At 39.4% G+C, this 19199-nt stretch overlaps 3 protein-coding genes across 3 annotated transcripts; 2 read left to right on the forward strand and 1 right to left on the reverse strand.

The window, feature by feature from the left end:
- Positions 1-4558: 4558 nt before the first annotated feature.
- LOC118482584 lies at positions 4559-5525 on the forward strand. The gene is made up of 3 exons (XM_035978113.1): positions 4559-4917; positions 5001-5054; positions 5140-5525. The coding sequence occupies exons 1-3, from the start codon at positions 4875-4877 to the stop codon at positions 5523-5525; spliced, it is 483 nt and encodes a 160-aa protein (XP_035834006.1). The 5' UTR covers positions 4559-4874.
- Positions 5526-9180: 3655 nt separating this feature from the next.
- LOC110880499 (protein FAR1-RELATED SEQUENCE 5) lies at positions 9181-11632 on the reverse strand. Its single transcript, XM_035978114.1, has 6 exons — positions 11515-11632; positions 11330-11428; positions 10430-11219; positions 10058-10316; positions 9359-9945; positions 9181-9280 (listed from the first exon to the last, which is right to left on the reverse strand). Exons 1-6 carry the CDS (start codon positions 11630-11632, stop codon positions 9181-9183), a joined length of 1953 nt encoding a protein of 650 aa, XP_035834007.1.
- A 5875-nt stretch (positions 11633-17507) lies between these two features.
- LOC110880498 (protein FAR1-RELATED SEQUENCE 5-like) lies at positions 17508-18843 on the forward strand. The gene is made up of 3 exons (XM_022129021.1): positions 17508-18214; positions 18315-18573; positions 18688-18843. Exons 1-3 carry the CDS (start codon positions 17508-17510, stop codon positions 18841-18843), a joined length of 1122 nt encoding a protein of 373 aa, XP_021984713.1.
- The last annotated feature ends 356 nt before the right edge of the window (positions 18844-19199 follow it).

Raw genomic sequence — 19199 nt, forward strand, 5'->3', positions numbered from 1 at the left:
AAAATCTCTCTTCTTTTCCATTTTACTAATTTCTACACTCCTGTTCATATTTCTCTCTCGTCGTTAACCTAACCCAATTCAAAAGGTTTTCTTCTTTACCATTCATAAGAATCATTGAATAGCTACTCCCCCAAACCCTAACACAGAAGCCGATAGTGGCCAGCTTGAAGGATGAGGAAGTCATTCATAATATTATCGTCGTCGGTGAAGCTGAAACGCTTACGGAAGATTCAGAGTTCAAACAAAAGGTTAGTTTGTTGTTATCCGTCATGTCCAAGTTGGTTTTCTTCAACGGATTATACGAAAAAGGCACCTGAGTTAGTTTTTTTTTAAATATGTAGGACTTCGAAACACAAGTTAGGGCAAAAAAGTTCTGGTAGCCCTAGCGTTGTGATTTTATCCGAGGAACCCAAGCCCGGTCCTTCCAAACAACGATCTGACTTTGGTCCGACCCAACGGGAGTTAGGTTAGAATTTTTATGTTTCTGAACTCTTAACATACTTCAAGGTGATTTGTATGTTGATAGTGTGTTGGATATGAAATTGGGCATAACTGAATTGTGTCGGATGGCTTGCAGTTTATGATGATGCCGATAGTGTGTCAGCAAGCCATGGGAATAGACAGAAAACAGGTAACGATTAAGCAGTAATATTGTTTATAATTTGTATAAAGTATAGTTGCGGTTAATCGTCTAACTTACGAATGTATCGGTGCTAAATGAAGGTTGTGTGGAAAGCAGGCGGGGACATAACAAAAAAAACATGGGTAAGTTCCTTTTTGTTGCAATAGAGGCTAGTTGCGTATCCAGATAAAACTCATTGGGCATCCAAACTCATTAACATGTTTAAACTATAGGGACAAAAAGCATTGTCGGGGATATTTCCGGGTGCGGAAATAAAAGAAAACGTGGTTAGTTACATACTGTTGGCTTCTGTTAACATGTGTTAGTTGCGCTTGATCCTGAAAACGCATTAACATGTGTTAGTTGTGCTTGATTATGAAAACGCAGTAACATGTGTTAGTTATTTTTTTAAGCCCTTCAAAAATGTGGATGTTATGAATGCAAAATTCTTACATGTTATCATCGGATGTTGCAAATTAGACTAATTGTTTGTAATGTTGTTGTTTCGTATAAAATGGTATTTTAGTAAGTAGGGCAGACGTGACGGCTTCATCGAAGGGCGGAGCGTTAAAGACCAAAAAGAACAAGGGTTCTTCTGAAAATGGGAAAGGTAGAGCAGGGAAACCGAAGGTAGTTGGTAAGAAACAGGAAAAGGTTCAGAAAGCCCGCAAGCGAGCAAAAAAGGATGAATTTGCAGGCATAAGGACAAGATCTGCACCATTGCAGTTTTATAAGTGTGTACGGGCATTGACAGAACAACAACGTGACGCAGTCAGGGAAATGGGATTTGGACGCATGCTAACTTTCAGCGTTGATGGTTTGCCGGCTAAGTTAGCTTATTTTGTTATGGACAATTTTAATCCAGATAAAATGTTGATATGTACACCTGCCGGTGATATCAAGGTGAACAGGAAAGCCCTGCATAAGTTGTTAGGGATTCCGACTGGTGGACAAAAGTTTAGTTCGATTGGTAAGCTGCCGATGCTGAGTGATGCCATTACGGAGTGGAGGGCGAGATACCCGGGGGCAATGGTGCCGCCGACAAAGATGGTGAAAATGATCGATGAGTCCGATGGCGAAGACAGTTTCGATTTCAGGATGGATTTTGTAATGTGTTTTGTGGCAGTGCTGGTGGATTGTCATAAACAAAGTTGTTTACGGGAAGAAATATTGGAGTATCTGGATGAAGAGATGGACTTTGCAACAATAGACTGGTGTGACTTTGTTGTAGAAAAGCTGAGAACTTGCAAGGATACATGGAATCGGATTGACCCACAGAGTTTCTTTGTTGGTCCTCTAGCGATTCTGATGGTAAACAAGTTTAAATAACTTAGATAATTAACATGTGTTAGAATAGTTGATTATTCCCTTGCTGAACGTGTCGTTGTTTCTTGTAGTTGTTGTATGTTGATAGCATTGAGTGCATGGGGATGGAGGTGGACAGTGCGGTGTGTCCTTTAGCCTTTTGGAACTTGAAAAGATTGAGAGAGAGAGAAAGGCTTGAAATCCTTGCGGGTGGGTTTGGAACTGGACGGTTTAAAGGATTAACACGTCCCAGAAACTATAACGTGGAACAATGGGCAACTAAAGAGGTAAAGTTGGATGATCTAACATGTGTTTTTTGCAATTAGTAGATGTTCATAGTGTGCAAAAAAATGTTAAAAAACTATTCTCAACAGGAGAGGTTGACGATAGTACGACAGTTAATAAACGTGACAAAGAAGAACAAAGTCAAAATTGAGGGTATGTTAGATTCGCTATTGGTGGAGAGCCATGAAGACGAAGAAGTACAAGAGTTGAAGGCAAGGTTTGATAGTTTGTTTGAGAAGAAAGATAGTGAAAGGGAGGATCACGATGATGCGGTAGATTTAGCGTCACACAAGATCAATTCGGTCTTGGAAGATTTGAGAGATGATGAAAAGAATCACATCAACGAAGGAGAGAACGCTGGTTAGTAACTGTTATTGTTTGTGTTATTTAGTTATTTTTTTTGAAATCCATTGATCGTTGTGGGAACGTTTTCGTAGGGGATGGCATCGATGATGATTTTTCGGATGGGTTACCAATAGCGAGCTTGTACAGGAAGTCGCTTATCCGGCAAAACAAAAAAATCAGTAAAAGTAGGCTGAAAGCAGTAGGATCTTCAGCGATAAACTTCGATGACCAAGAAGGTGTGCTGACGATGTTTATGAAATGAACACGGAAACACGTGTTAAATGTTATACATTTTGTGTTGGTTATCATTGTTAATTGTGTCACTGTAACACATTTTGCCGGTGCTTCAGCCTGTAATGATTGACAATTTTTTTTTGGGATGTGCAGCTGATGTGCCGGGGCAATCATTCGTAAATGATGGTGTTGAAAATTATGCTGAAAAGATGGAAGATGGTGGAAACTCTGGTGAGGTGCGGAGATCAGCCAGACTTGAGAACTTAAAGCATGCTAGGGAGACAGAAGAAGGATTTGTGACGCCAAAAAGGAGAAAGACAACTATGCAGATTGGTGGACAAGGCACGGAAGGTGGCAAAGAAAAAGGTAGATTGTTACATGTTATACCCATTTTAAGAGTACGTTTAAACCGAAAAAGAGTTTATGTTCCTTTACTTTACTGTATGTTATGGAATGATATGTCTACTGTAACACACGTCAAGGTGTTAGTTATCGTATAGTATAACCTTCCCTTGTGGTTGCAGCAGATGGGGTGGGGGAATCATGCGTATTTGCTGATGGAAACGAGTGTACCGGAGCGCTGGAAGGAGTTATGTCGGCGCAGGTAAGGAGATCTCCCCGTCTGAATAAGTTGAAGGATGCTCCCGAAACAAAAGCAAGCTTTGTGACCCCGAATTGCCAGAAGTCGAAAATAAAGATTGATCGTGGAAAAACGGATGGTGGCAACGAATCAGGTAATATGTAACATGTGTTAGCAGTATCAACATACATATAGATTTTGAATTAAACGCGTAGTTTGTTTCTTGTTAACCTGTAGTACCGTCTAATATGGGTACGTTACTGAAACCCATTTAATATTCATGTGATGTTATAGGGTTAAGCAAGACTAAGAAGCAGCTGGAAGAGAGAGAACTGAGCTTTAGTGAAGTTGGGCAAAAAACAAATGAAGTCGGGGAAGGTGATAAGAGTGTTCATGATGCTGGTAAGTCAAGTGGCGGTGACTGTAGTGTTGGTGGGGCCGAAGAAAATAAAGGAGCAGGAGGGGTGGATAAAAATGATGCTGAAGAAGTGCATAAGCCGCTGGGTTTAATGCGTGCAATACTGCGCATTAAAGCAGCAGAAGCGCAGGGTGCACGTGGTAGTTCTCGTACCACTTTAATAATGATTGACTCTAAAAGTGTGCGTTGTTACTTTATTTTCTTTAACATAGGTAATCTTGTCTGCACAGATTACCATGGTCTGGACATGCAGTTTGTTACACGTGCTGAACATAGAGTGAATACAGACAATAAAGTGGCTGCGAATGACAATGATGAACATAACACCAATCCTGAAGCGAATGACGTCAAAAAGGATGAGATTTACGAAGAAAGGTTTGTTTGTGATCAAGAGGTGGCCAAAATGGTAGAGATGGAGGCCAAGGATAGGAAACATGATGAATGGAATGAGAAGGAAGGTAAGCTTCGGAAACCGTGTTATTTGTTTAGCCAGGCTTAGCTTTGTGTTAACTCGAAAAATGTTTATGCAAGTACAGATCCTAAGATTGAGAATGAAGTTAGGGCTGCATCTGATGGAAAAAAAGAAGATAGTGGTGGCGTCGTTTTTTCAGCTGCGGAAGGTGCTGTTGATGATAAGGACGAACAGGGGGTTCTGGATGGCGAAGTCAAGGGGGCTGTTGATGAGACTGACCGTGTTTTTTACGGTAAGTGTTTAAGGTTTTTCTGGTAGTAAGTTGTGCATGTGATGTAACAGCATTGTGTTATGCAGCTGCAGAAGGTAAGATTGAGCATGATGGTATGCGTGCTGCTATTCTAAATATGCAAGGGTGCAGTAGCGCGGGGGTAGATTTAGTTTCGGGCGACAGTATTGAGAGGGCCCATGTTGTCGATGGAAAAGGGAAAGCGGATGAAGAGGTCCCTCATGCGGAGAATGACGGTAAGGACTATCATGCTCTAACATGTGTTAAATGGTTTCCCCCATGTATCATTTAGTGAGTTAACACGTGTTAGGCATACATACAGTGTGCGCAGGCGAGACCGTTTTTTATGAACGAAATTTAGATGGCCCGAATTGGAGCCTTGGGATGACACAAATTGGGAGCCAAGGCGACGTGTCACAGGAAATTGGTACGATATAGCATTAAGCAAACTTAGTATGAATGGGTTAGTTCGAGTCATGTATAATATACTTATTTGCATTAAACGTGCAGGTTGCACAAGTGGGAAGATGGATGACATCCCTCGGACAGAAACCGAACGTTCCGGTGAGCTGAAGCACATTGATTTATCGAATCAAATGTGTTGTAATTGTTTATGCGTTACATCAGCTATTTATTTTATATGTGATAGGCGATATGGAGGCTACCACAGACTTGAGCATGGTTATAATGGTAGACCCAGTTAGCTCCTATGACCCGTCCATTGCAATCCACAAAGGTCAAACTGGGCTGGGATCTTGTGGGGGTGATATGTATGAGGTGGAGGACAATATTCCGCTTGCAAACCGTGTTCGTATGTTGGCTGAGTTGGGGGCACAAAAAAGGAAACTCCCCTTCAGAGAGAAGGTGGCAGCGGAGCCAAACAGATCACCTTACTATATAAGGACTGTTGACATGGGCCAGCCAATTAGTAAGAAGGAGACTAATCTGTGGGAGTACATATACGCTGATGAAAGCCCAATGCACCTTTTAAGTGGGTTTTGTCGGAGGAAGCGGGCAATGGAGGCAAACGTGTAAGTAGAACTGCAACGTGGTTTCTTGTTTTATAGGAATAGGGTAAACCATCAACAAAGTTCCACACTATATAATTGTTTTTTTTTTTTTTTTACCGCAGGAGGGAACAGGGTTCGTCGTCGGTGGCTGATGTAGATAGTCCGATACACATGTCTGTGTAAGTAGGGGCGTCACCGTACGAAATTTTAGTAACACAGTAAATTACATATGTTAACGTATGAAATTTAATTTATGATTTGTACACCTGACACCAGGGAGTTGCTGTTTAGAAGCCCTACCCATGTACAAGCGTCTCGGTCTATGTTCAAGAGTTTAAATATTGGCAATGAGGTCTCGGATGGTATCATTGACTGTTGGGCGGAGGTGCTAAACTTCCAAGAGAAAAGAAAATCACGGGAGGCTTACAGTAGGCAATTCTTTGGTACTAAAGTTGTGGTAAGTGTCATGTATATATAGATTACAGTGTGTCATAGTTTTGACCTTATTAATTTTTCTGTTATGCTTAAAGTTTCCATGGATGCTCACATCTGAGGAAGGCGGAGTAGAGGCGCGGATGCACAAGTTTCGGCTTGGGATAAAAGGTGCGGTTAACAGAGTTGATTACGTGCCTGATTTTCGAAATCAAGACATTGTTTTCTTCCCTATATTGGAGCACAAACACTTTTACTTGCTAGTGTTTGAGTTACGCGACCCCGGGATTTATGTCGTTGATAATGACAAAGCCCGACAAGGTCAGTTGATAGAAGATAGTGTCTACTACCTACACAAGGACACAGCGTATAAGATCGTAAGTTACAAAGCTAGCATGTATAAAAAATAAGTGTGATAACACTGGCAAGACTGCTTTTTTTTTTTTAGAATTACCGACCATGTCTTGTGTATGCGTATGCAGAAAGATATGTTTGTGCAATATCTGCGGGAGGTTGGGAATCCACGAGCCGATGACATAGAGTACTGCAACATCCAGCGTATGCCGGTTCCTTGGGCGACCACCGCAAACACAACTGATTGTGGGGTCATCTTGATGCGGCACATGGAGTGCTATATGGGGAAAAACCAAAGTTTTAACTGTGGGTTCAGCACGAGTGGGGCGAGGAAGATGGCGGAGGTGAGAAAGTTGAGAAAGAGGTATGCGGCGCACATATTATCTTCGGAGGTGAATGTGCTGCTGCCCAAAATCAAGGAAGATTGCCGGATAGAGTAACACGTGTTAGGGTGGCTAACACATGTTAATGTAGAACAATTGTGCATTAATTTGGCCAGCTATGTTTTTTGGAAACATGTAATGAACTTTGATGGATTTGGGGATTTTGCTTTAAACGTAATGCGGGGTAGGTGTTTTGTTGGGTATGGCATCGTCACGATGTCTTTTTGGGATACACTATATTTATTCAATATGATGTTTAGTTAGTTGGTAATTCTAAACTCTGAAGATTATTGATGTGTTGTTAAATGGCGTAGAATAGTATTAATATAGTTTATTGACGTAGTTTATAATGTTATATTAGAAATTGTTTTTTAACCTTATAGAAAAAAAAATGCTGCTTAAAGGGGAACAGGATTTCTAAACAGGTAGTACAAATATGGGAATTTGGGGAAAGTTGTTGGCAGAATAGTACAAGCATATGGGTTGGGGTCTATAAAAGCAACTTTATTGGGAAAAGGAACAATTGCTTTTTATCACCTTTTGGTCACATCAAAAGTCAAGTCACAAAAGACTATATGAAATGTAGACATGGAACTCCTCTATAAGTATTGGAGGGAAGAACCAAATTAATATTCTGTAATACTTCACCACTTCAGTTACCCATAAACTGGAAGATGTCCCAAAAGTCTTTTAATGTGATGGACCCGTGTGAAGGTAAGGTTGCGGCTAGCCAACCAAGCATGGAGAAGCTCAAACAAAAGGGGAAGGAAGCATGTGAGGGCCGGTGCGGCGAGGTTAACGAAAGAAAAGGCTCTAACCAGAAAGGAGAGGACGGGAAAACTGGAGTAGCTTCAGGTGAAGATGCTTCAGAAAGCGGAACCAAAAACGTAACTGATGTAGATGGTGTGTCGCAAGATCCATCAGGCCGAAGGGAGCACGTTGTTCTAGATGATGAAAAGTTGAAGGGGCTACCAGATGAGTTGGTTAGGTTGCTGACGGATCCAGACCATGAAATGTGTGGCTGCCCGATGTGTCCATACTCACCCGAAACAATCCAGTCCTGGTGTTACCATGACCCATGGGAGGGTGAGCGCAGCCCGTCTCCTGTGTACTTTCATGATGAGGAATTTCCCACACCATGATTAAAAGCTTGTTACAAATGGAGGATACCCATGGGTAGTTAGTATGCTGAAAATGGTTGAAAATGTGTTAACCTGATGACCTTATGTTGTAACAAAACGACATACGAATGTCGTCTTGTTTGTGTTTTATTATGTTTTTTTTTTCTTTTCATGTAACCTAGTAGTAGAATGTTTGTTTAAGTTGCTTGAAGTCTATTTCTATAACCTGACGTGGTTTAATATATATGTTGGTTTTATGTGGTTAACACATATTGTTTTGAAACTTTCAAGATTACAGACCCAAAGCATTACGTGAACTAACATGTGTTAACCATGTGTTTTTATTCCAGATTGGGTGCTTAGCAAAGATTGTTTTGATGCTTTCAAGTTCACATACCCAAGCTGCTTTTTTTATTCCAGGTTGTGTGGTAACAAAGATTGTTTTGATCCCTTCAAGTTAAAAAGAGCAAATCATTATGGGAAAATTAACATGTGTTAAGCATCTGTTTGTTTTTTTTTTTTTTTTTTGCCATCGTAAAAAAAATAAAACGCAGAAAAACATATATCAAAATGCAGATAATCTTAAGATAAACCGCTTAATAGACCACAGCGGTCCACGAATGATCTTCGGGCTAAGATCACAAAAGTGGCCAAAGGCCATAGAGTTTCTTACAATCCTAGTTATAGTTATTGGGACGAAAATAGTTCCACCTTCTTACACACGTAACAGAGAATAGCAGGATGATGTCAAAAGACTGTTACATGTGTGTAAGAAGGCCAAAATGAAGAGTCTCCCATGACATAGTACTACATAAAAGATTTTAATCAGATGATCAGTCGCCAGTGGCGGACTGCCTTTGTTGTTCAGCAGCTGCCTTTGCTGCTTTCATTGCAGCCACCTTAAGGCAGTTGCGTGAGTCGTGGTCGTCGACATACAGACCACAACGCTTGCATAAGCGAAGCTGCTTTGGACGTTTTGGTGGTTTTGCTTTGGCCTTCTCACCGGGCCCAGAAATGCGAGTATGAGTACCACATCCTTTATTGCGTGCAACTTCTGGATTAGCAACTTCGACTGGAATGTTGATTGGCTGCCCAACTATTTCTTCCATTTGAGACTCATTTGATTCATTTTCAGTTGTTGACAACGGTTGCCTGGAAAGAACATTGATCTTGAAATCCCTGAGTTGGTCAACCAATTTTGCCAACGCATCCTCATCGGTTCTAGCAACATCAACGCATTCAGTAACGAGGTCGAGGATTTCATTCCGCATAACGGACGGTGCGTGTGGGTTGACTCCGTATCGACTGGAAATTGAAAAAACATGTTTGGGGAGGGCATCTCGGCGCCACCTGTCGTTTATGTATTGTGGTGGAATCCTTTCAACATTTTTCAAGCGATAGACACAAAAGACATGGCGACACAGATATCCAATACGTATGAAATTCCTGCATGAGCAACTGGCCGATTGATCCACATTGTTATACGTAACCTGAATTGAACATAGACAAAAAAAAGAAAAGCCCGTTAGATGCAAAATATGTTAGAGGATGGGGAATAATGAAATTGCCTAACATGTGTTACCTGATAGACGTTTGTGATGTTGTTCCTTTTATCCAAATGAGTGACGTCTATCAGAAGGCTGGAATCGCTGGTCTCGCTTTGGTTTGTGATGTAGCATAAAAACTTCCCTTTAATTATTTCTTTTTGAACTTGGGCGAAAACAGCGTTTGTGTAAATGGCGAACGCGTGTTGTTCTAACGCTAAATCAGTACTGCCAGTGAACATTGTGGAAGAGGTTTTGAACTCCGAAACACGTTGACGATATCGTTGGCTGTCTACCCTATTTTCAAAGCACATCATAAATTGTACAAGGGTGTTTGCGCTTGTTGAGTTAACCTTGAAGGCAGCGTTAGAGCTTTCACAGCGGGAGGTGGTCTTCATCAAGCAACACATGGGCAGTTCTCTAAAGTAGGCTGGTACCCAGAGATGTTTGATGTTGTACATGTCGTTCAACCAGCTGTGGTCTTGAAGCCCAAATGTTTGTAGGAGGTCATTCCAGCGGGACTCAAACGTTTCAGGTTTGATATAAACATTCCAAACCAAACGATGAATGCAGGACCGAAGATCAGTGTTATCGAGCACATCGGCAGAGATCTGAAAAATTTAATAGTTATAACACGAGTTAGATTAAAACAGTTTGAGAAGACATATAAAATTACTGTTATGTTGAATAACACATGTTAAAGGTTAACAAACTTATGTATACCTTGGAGGGTAGTTTTTTCATTATATGCCACATGCATAGACGGTGTCGTGATTCGGTAAAGACCATAGGAACAGCTTGTAGCATGGATGGGTCTTGATCACTCAGCACAAGAGTTGGTTGAGTACCGTGTTCCTTCAAGAAAGCCTTAAGCAACCACACGTAAGATTCAATTGACTCGGTTGATATCAAACCCGCTCCAAATGTAACACATTGGAAATGATGATCCACACCCGTGAATGGCACAAAAACCATCTTGTACCTGTGAACAAAAAAAAATGATTTGATGTTAACAATATGAACAACCTTTTTGGGGTTAATATTGGATAATTGGGGATCAGGCCTAACATATGTTAGAGAGGGGGGGGGACTAACCTGTTTGTGCTGTAAGTTGCGTCAAACGCTAGGACATCGCCAAAAGCTTTGTAGTTAAGCTTTGAAATCTCATCAGCCCAGAATACAGATGACAACTTTCCGTTTGATACAGTGTAATCAAAAAAGAAGTTGGGTAGGTTGTCATAACGCTCACGCAAGCGTTCAAGGAAAACTTGTGCGTCGCGTTCACCAATAAAAATTCGCAGCTGGTGGCTAAAGTTTTTAAAATCGACCGGTGTCCCATTGACATTGTGATGCCCTCCTTTTAAGGCTACAAGACACCTATAAGACCTCATTGGTCCGATGCGGTTTAGACTCATGTTATGAATGAATTGTTTCGTGGAGAATGACAGTTTCCGTGATATCTTGCTAAGATCACGGTTGTAACTCTCAACAAGTTCATGATTATGAATATCATTGAAACTCAGAACTGTGTATGAATCGTTCGAGATCGAGACTAGTATGCTTGCCTTACAGTCACACCATGTGAAGGTGGTCCTCCGGTGCTTAACAGAAGATTCATCTAGGGTATCAAAAGTCCTCTTTGGTTGGGGTTTTCCATATTTTGAGCATCGGAGATACTTGTGTGTGGGAATTCCATTCCAGACTTTGGTTTGCCCTTTTTTTACAGAAAAACCTGCTTCAAGCGCATAAAGTTCATACATGGAAAGAACATCCTGAAAGGTTAGATAAGTTTTGCCACACACTGGAATGAACTTATCAGCAACATTAGGAATCCAGTAACGGGTTCCCTGAGGGGTATCAAAAACAAAGTATGGATTCGAAGGACCTGTACCATAAAACGAAAAAAGTTATGAATCTGCAATAAATGGCATGACAAAAAAGGTTATAAATCTGTGATATGAGAATAAAGTGGGCTCCCATTGTCCATTGTACAACCGTCTAACTGGCCGAGTGATGATTCAGCAAACATAGAAGGACCATGAGATGATCCAGAAACAGCAAGAGTCATGGCATCCATCTGGGAATCTTGGGATGCTACATGTGAACATTATGGAATATGTTTAAACAATGACATATCTGGTGAAGAAATAAAACAAGAAAAGTGTATAGAAAAAACAAACCTTCTTCAGTATCCATAACCTGGTCATCATTAAACGCGTGGTTCATGAAATTGTTGGATACCACAACATCCGGGGATCTAACAGGGGCTTCAGATGACCGAGAACAATCAACATGCATATAAGTGTATGCAGAAGCTTCGAATGGAACAGGTGAACATGGCCATGCAGAATAGGTTGGATTATTAGATTAAAAAGACAAAAAAAAAAAACAGATCTTCTAGAACAGTTAATTGACATATATGGACAAACCTGAATCATTAAATTCTTCATCGTTTTGGAACTCGCTGCACAAGAACCGGTTTGGGAACCTACGAACCGGCGACATTAATTCAGAGGTAGGTGGATTTGTCTCCATTGATATTAATGGAGATGCTTGCTACTTTGGTGTAAATGTGAAGTTTGGTGTTTCTCAGATGAGTAATGAAGAAGATATAAAAGGAAAATATGGAAAAGAAATATGGGGGAGAGTGAATGTACGATTTGATGGGTTTTGATGGGCAATTAATGAAAAGGTCACCTCATAATTCTTGGGGGTTAAAGAAAATTACTAATATAACCTTGATGTAAATGTTATAATAAAGAGATCAGTGAAACGTGGCACATTACTAGCCACATATATAGTTTGCTAAGTTTCCTAAAAAAATGGGGTTTTTTTACCAAGCATTATCCTATATATATATATATATATATATATATATATATAGGGTAAGGATATTGTAAAAAGGGCCTAAAGTGTGAGAAGTGTATCATAACACTATATATAATACTATATAACACCATATAAACACCGTATAACAATATGTAATACCATATAATACCATATAACACTATGTAACACTATATAACATTATATAACAAATATAACACTATACATCTATCATAGACATGCTATCAGAAACCTAAAGTGTTATATTTGTTATATAATGATATATAGTGTTACATAGTGTTATATGATATTATATGGTGTTACATATTGTTATACGGTGTTTATATGGTGTTATATAGTATTATATATAGTGTTATAATACACTTCTCACACTTTGAGCATTTTTTACAGAATCCTCTACCTATATATATATATATATATATATATATATATATATATATATATATATATATATATATAAAGAGAGACAGAGTGTAAAAGGATGTGAGAATAAAATTTGGAAGTGTAAAAATAGTGAGGGCCTTTTCAAATCTATTGGAGGGAAAACATAAACAAGCATGGCTGTTTTTTTAAGGAAATGCATCTTTTATATGAAAATTGTTAAATTTGTTGGTCTAGAGTTTAAATAATACGTATATAGTTTGTAGACAAGGGATGTTGAAGACAAATCACATGTAATAAAGGTTTTTAATATTTATGACTAGGTTATAATCTCGTGTATTATATACGGGTTGATGAATGTAATGTTGTATAATTTTAAACAAAAAAGTAATGTTTTAAAAAGAACATATGCATCGCATGGTTGAATAATAATTAAATAAAATATAACGTAATTAATTTGTTAACATATATAATCGTCAAGATATGTAATTAAACAAATAACACTACTAGAAAACTGAGGATTTCCTACCAAAATTTCCAACCAAAAAAAATTTAGACGGAATTCCGACCACTAACCACAAACTTCCGACTAGAATAAAAGTATTCCAACCGTTTACCCGTTTACCGATAAAGAAAAAAGTCGTCGGAAATTTGAAGAAGAGTTCCGACTAAATTCCGACAAAAAACTAAGAAAAGGAAAAAAAATTGGTTGGAAAGTTTTCGAAAATTTCCGACAATTTTCCAACTAAAACCTTTATTTTTTATTTAATTATATTGAGTTACATGTATACATGTGAATGTATTTCCTTGTATCTATATGTATGAGTATGTATGTATAAATATAGAATAATAAAACCTAGTTTAAGTAATGAATCCCGATGGCGTACACGCACTTATGTATAAGATAGTAAAGTATAAGTATTACATGTATAATTAAGGTGTACAAAATATGTAATGGAAAAAACCATGTTTGAAGGTTGAGTTATACATATAAGTTGGTAAAGTAAAAGTATTTCATGTGTAACTAAAGTGTACAAAATATGGAAAAACCATGTTTAAAGGTTGAAAAACCAAAAAAAGGAAATGGGTGTCGGAAAACAGTCGGAAATTTCCGACCACTTACCAACGAAACACAACATTTCATCGGAACGTTGTCGGAAAGTTCCGACCAGTTTCCGACTAAAACATTTATTCTTTTCTTATTTAATTATGCGGAGGTGTATATATATCTATATGTAAATGTATCTATTGTGTCTATATGTATGTGTATGTGTATAATAATGATTTCTAATTAAAAAAATATAAGTATCCATAATTAAGTATCTATTGCCTCCAATGGATAATACGTGTCCTCCTTTGGTTTTCTTTTACTATATAGTATAGAATTATTTATTATATAATTAAAGTCCGTTTGACGTGATCAAACCATACATCTATATCTATATCTGTACTAGAGTAAATTACAAGTTTTGTCCTTTATGTTTGTCCCAAATTTCAGGCGTTGTCCTTTACCTTTAAAATTGATGAGTTTTGTCCTTAATGTTTCAAAATCCTGCACGTTATGTCCTTTAGGGCAAACCCAGTTTATTTATTTATTTTTTTTTGATAAAACTGATCATGTGCAAGGCACATGAGGGTATTTTGGTAATTTCACCTTCTTAGAGGGTATTGTGTAAAGAACTTTTAATGAAGGACTGTTTTGTACAAAATCAAAAAATAAAAGGTATTTTCTCTTTCTCTCACTCTCATCTCATTCCCCCCTCTCTCTTCTCTCTCTCTCATCTGAAACACTCTTCCTCTCTCCCACCCTCCCGACCACCTGCCGCCACCCACTTCCACACCACCACTGCACCACCCCCACACGGCCAACCCACAGAAATAGTCAATAATGACAGGTAGTGCTTCTTGAGTGGCCAACACTTTAAATTGTAAATAACTTAGATTTAAATTGTCAACTCTAAAACAAAATATTGAATTAGCAATGAAGATTATTTCAAAATATCTACTTCTATGTAGTATTTTATTTCCATCCATAGAATCAGAAATGAAGTTACAATATTACCCCGTCGCGACTCCGCCGCAGCTCAGCCATACGCTGCCACGCCTCTCTGTCCCTCCCTCCCTCTCTTGGTCTGGGTAAATGGGTCAAACCCCCCACTTGATTCAGGTTTAACCTTCGATTCAAGCCTTCAAATACACAAGCAACAACAATAACAAGATCTACAAATTGAAAAACCGATCTGCAAATTGAAAAAAAAAACTTCTCCTGCTAGTTTCTATATTGACGTTTTTGTTCGAAGTTCCAAAACCCACTTGATTCACAGCAGAGTCATCACACTTTTCTAGATCTTGAGTTTGCATCTTCTGGATCTTGATCTTAAATTTGGATCTGGCGGCTCCTCCTGGTGTGATAGTGGTGGTCCGACAGTGGTTGTGCGGTGGTGGTGTCGGGGTGGGAGTGGGTGATGGCAGATGGTGGGGGGAGGTGGAGGTGACTGGTGAGGGTGGGTGTTTTAGAGAGAGAGAGTAGAGAGTAGAGAGAGAGTTTTATATATACATTTTTTTATTTTCTAAAACCTTTTTTTAAATAAGGGGAAAGACAAGTGGGAGGTGAAATGACATTTCTACCCTCATGTGCACTGCAGATGACTTAATTTAACTGAAAATTATAACTGGGTTTGCCATAAAGGATATAACGTGCAACATTTTCAAACATTAAGGACAAAAGTCATCAATTTTAAAGGTAAAGGACAGCGCCTGAAATTTGGGACAAACATAAAGGACAAAACTTGTAATTTACTCTTTGTACTATATTATAATGCATTTAAGAAGAACCTTGTTTGATGTGATCAAACTATACCTCTATATATATATATATATATATATATATATATATATATATATAGGATTAGGTTCAAGAGTAAACACTAGTGTAGCTTGCGAACTGGGTGAACAAATCCTAGCTATACACGTGTGTAGTTCAATGACCAGGATTTGATGTTGAAATACACTAGTGTATTTTACGATTTGATGATGAGATCCTCGCCATACACGTGTGTAGATCAATGGCACGGATTTATTTACTCAGTTCGCAAATACACTAGTGTTCACTCTAGAACCCCACCCTATATATATATATATATATACAGGGGACCGCAAAAATGAAAACCACCTCCAGTTGTAAGAACTATGAGAACTACACCGTACGGGGCGAGTTGGACCAAAAAATTTTTTCATAAACGTAGATGCGTGTATTATAAACACATTTGTAAAAAAAATTCAAAAAAAAAAATGTCGTGTGTGTAGTTTTGAGCACCACAAGTTTGTGTTTACGGGTAGCGTAAAATTTAAATAAAATTTACGGTACCCGTAAAAACAAACTTGTGGTGCTCAAAACTACACTCACGACTTTTTTTTGAATTTTTTTTAGAAATGTGTTTATAATACACACATCTACGTCTATGAAAAAAAAATTTGGTCCAACTCGCCCCGGATCAAAAAGTTCTCATGGTTCTTACAACTGGAGGTGGTTTTCATTTTAGCGCTCCCATATATATATATATATATATATATATATATATATATATAAACCACCTCCAGTTGTAAGAACAATGAGAACTAAAATTGACCAATAACAAGTTGTCATGTCATTTCTTCACATGTCTTTTGGGAAGGTTAGTTTGGTAATTTGACCACTCGTCACCTTTTCAATCAAAGATCACCATTTTGTCACAGCCGTCTTCCCCAATTTCGAGTGTCAGAAAATGATTTTCTTTACACTATAGCTTTTCATAATCCCAATATTAGAAGCAAGACTCTTTCTTTTTTATACACATCCTCTTGCTTCAATCACCCACCTCTCATCTTTTGGCTTACTTCACTCCTCCCACCCCCTAAAAAACCTCCTGCATCAACCATCCACCTCACTTCACTGGAGAAAATCCACACAATCAAACCCCCAGAAATGTATAATCCTCCAATTGCTGACGGTGAAGGAGAAATCACCGTTGGCACACTGTAACGGATCACCGGAGTTGGGGATGATGTCGGAGATACTATGTTTCCAGGGCAGGTTCGTTTGTCCGGGGCACCGAGCGACAGGCTCCATGTATCCCATGACGAAGCACCTAGCGGGATTGTTGAGCGTGGATCAAGTTCGGGTGCTTTCCAGACTCCATTGATGCCAACGACTCAGGCGACGGACAATGGTAACTTATATACCGATCAAGCACTTAATTTAGTATTTTTTTGGGGGTCTTTGTTAGCATAGGTATCAATTATGTTACGTGGTTGAGTTTTGGGATCAATTTTATACTGGTTCACACTTTTGTTAATTGTGTATATTTGTTTTTACATTTTGATGCTGGTTCAGGCACATAATTCAGATTTTCAGTTTTTGTATAAAAAATAGATGTTGGTTGTTTCTAAAACAGATGTTTTGTATAACCACAGATGGTTTTGTTTTCACAAATTGATGCTGGTTCACACACCTAATACCACTGTTTCACGCAAACTAATTCCTCTATTCAGTTTTTTCAGTATAAAAACAGAGGTTTTTATTTTTGATCTGGTTCCCACACCTAATCCCGATTGTTATTTGGTATAATTGTTTTTTACAATTTGTTTCTGTTCCCATGCCATTTGATACATTCAAAAGTGTGGTAGAGTTTTGGTACATACCATTGTTGGTATGCACCATTCGCGTGGCTCCCCCCCCCTTTCCCACCCATCCCCTCTCCCCGCGTGGTATATAACTTGAATGCTATTAGCTTTCATAGTCATCTATTATGTCTCATATATATATATATATATATATATTGGTGTGTTTTGGTACGCAGACCACACCACAGATTCAGAGGAGGAGTGCTTTTCATGGTTCACTCCGAATGGGATGCGCTACTGGTGCCCGGCTGCGCCGGATAACCTGAAACCAACCCTTGAAACCATGTTTCAGCAATGGGAGGACGTTGTCGAGATGTACGATCTGTACGCAGAGCACTGTGGGTTTTCGACTAGGCTTGGAACAATTAAGAGAAAGAAAGGAGCCATCACGCACCACTACATTGTTTGTTCCAACCACGGGAAGCCGCATAGCCAGAATAGGAACTTCGACACCCTTAACGAGACATCGCTGAAGATAAGGCAGTCCACTTTCCGTGTATGTGACTGTAAAGCCTGTATATGTGTGAAGTTCGATCAGACGTCGCGCGGTTGGGTTTTGTATCACTTCGAAGAGAACCATTACCATCCAATGGTCCCAGTGCATAGTAGAGATCTAACGAAAAGACGGCGGAGTCTTGATTTTTTTACCAAAGAATTCATCCATCGAGCGAGTCTTAGCAAGGTTGGTCCGTCGGTGGCCCATAGACTCCAAGTAAACCTTAGGAGGGGGGGGAACCACAACGTGAAAGGTACCGCAGACAACTTTAGGAACTTTGCATCTAGGGTTCGCATGTTCATTGGTGACAGGGACACGCACTTGGTGATCGAGAATATGAAAGATCAGGTGGACCACTTGCCGAACTACACTTTTAAGTACAGCATGGAAAACGGTGAGATTCGACACATGTTCTGGGCGGATGAAATTTCGAAGATCAACTATCAAGTTTTCGGCAACGTCCTCGCGTTTGACGCTACTTACCAAACCAACAAGTAAAGTTCACTGCCAAAAGTTACCTATTTTTTTGTTATATGTTTTTTGGAAAGCTGAATAGGCTAATCGCGTTCTAACTGTTTAACGACCCTCACACAGGTACAATCTGATCTTCGTTCCTTTCACCGGGATCGACAACAACAAGCGGTGCGTCACTTTTGGAGCTGGCCTTTTGTTTTGTGAGACAATTGAGGCGTACACGTGGCTGCTAAAGGCTTTTCTCGAGGCGCACAACAAACAGCCCACCCCGGTGCTAACTGACCAAGACCCGGCCCTGCGACAAGCTGTGGCTGCTGTGTTCGATCGGTCTCTTCATCGCTTGTGCATGTGGCACATCATGAAGAAATTAACTTCCAAGGTGAACCTATTGCCCTTCACGTCTTTTTGTATATTTCAATACGACATGTTTTTTGGCTAAATTAGTTTTTTTTTTCTTTTTTTTTCCTTTTATGATGTTTTTTTTTTCTTCCAGATTGCAGGCGAGGTCGCACATAACTCTGAATTCAGGGCTGCCATACATAAACTTGTATGGAACATTTATATTAAACCGGAGACATTCGAGAGGAGGTGGGGGAAGCTGCTAGAGAAGTATGGGCTCGAAGATCACGAGTGGCTGAGAGACATGTAGAACATAAAGGAGATATGGGTCCCGGCGTATTTCGGAGAAATCCCAATGTCCTGTTTGATGAAGACTACATCCCGATGCGAGAGTTCGAACTCCACGTTTAAGGTGAACTCCTCCTGGGCGAACACCCTTGTTCAGTTTTTTTTGTGTTACGACTCCACACTGGAATCCCAACGATACAGGCAGAGGGTTGTGGACTTTAAGGCGGATGATCGCGCACACGAGTTTAAGACGGGTATGGCGATAGAAAAGCACTGCACCTTATTGTATTCCCCGACCATTTTCGTTGAGGTTCGAAAAGAGATTCTGAAGGGCCTTTTAAACGGCATAACTTTTTCGTACATTAATACTTTTTTAAT

The sequence above is a fragment of the Helianthus annuus genome, chromosome 10 (genome assembly GCF_002127325.2).
Source record: "Helianthus annuus cultivar XRQ/B chromosome 10, HanXRQr2.0-SUNRISE, whole genome shotgun sequence".
Taxonomy (NCBI): Eukaryota; Viridiplantae; Streptophyta; class Magnoliopsida; order Asterales; family Asteraceae; genus Helianthus; species Helianthus annuus.

Bases quoted from the DNA above. Each gene is read 5' to 3' on its own strand.
- LOC118482584 (XM_035978113.1), top strand. From the start codon at position 4,875: ATGACACAAATTGGGAGCCAAGGCGACGTGTCACAGGAAATTG. The intron at 4,918-5,000 runs GTACGATATAGC...TTAAACGTGCAG, and splicing joins CGACGTGTCACAGGAAATTG to GTTGCACAAGTGGGAAGATG. The intron at 5,055-5,139 runs GTGAGCTGAAGC...TATATGTGATAG, and splicing joins GACAGAAACCGAACGTTCCG to GCGATATGGAGGCTACCACA.
- LOC110880499 (XM_035978114.1), bottom strand. From the start codon at position 11,632: ATGCATGTTGATTGTTCTCGGTCATCTGAAGCCCCTGTTAGATCCCCG. The intron at 10,317-10,429 runs GTTAGTCCCCCC...TTTTGTTCACAG, and splicing joins GCAACTTACAGCACAAACAG to GTACAAGATGGTTTTTGTGC. The intron at 9,281-9,358 runs GCAATTTCATTA...TGTTCAATTCAG, and splicing joins TATCAGGTAACACATGTTAG to GTTACGTATAACAATGTGGA.
- LOC110880498 (XM_022129021.1), top strand. From the start codon at position 17,508: ATGTTTCAGCAATGGGAGGACGTTGTCGAGATGTACGATCTGTACGCA. The intron at 18,215-18,314 runs GTAAAGTTCACT...ACCCTCACACAG, and splicing joins GCTACTTACCAAACCAACAA to GTACAATCTGATCTTCGTTC. The intron at 18,574-18,687 runs GTGAACCTATTG...TTTTTCTTCCAG, and splicing joins TGAAGAAATTAACTTCCAAG to ATTGCAGGCGAGGTCGCACA.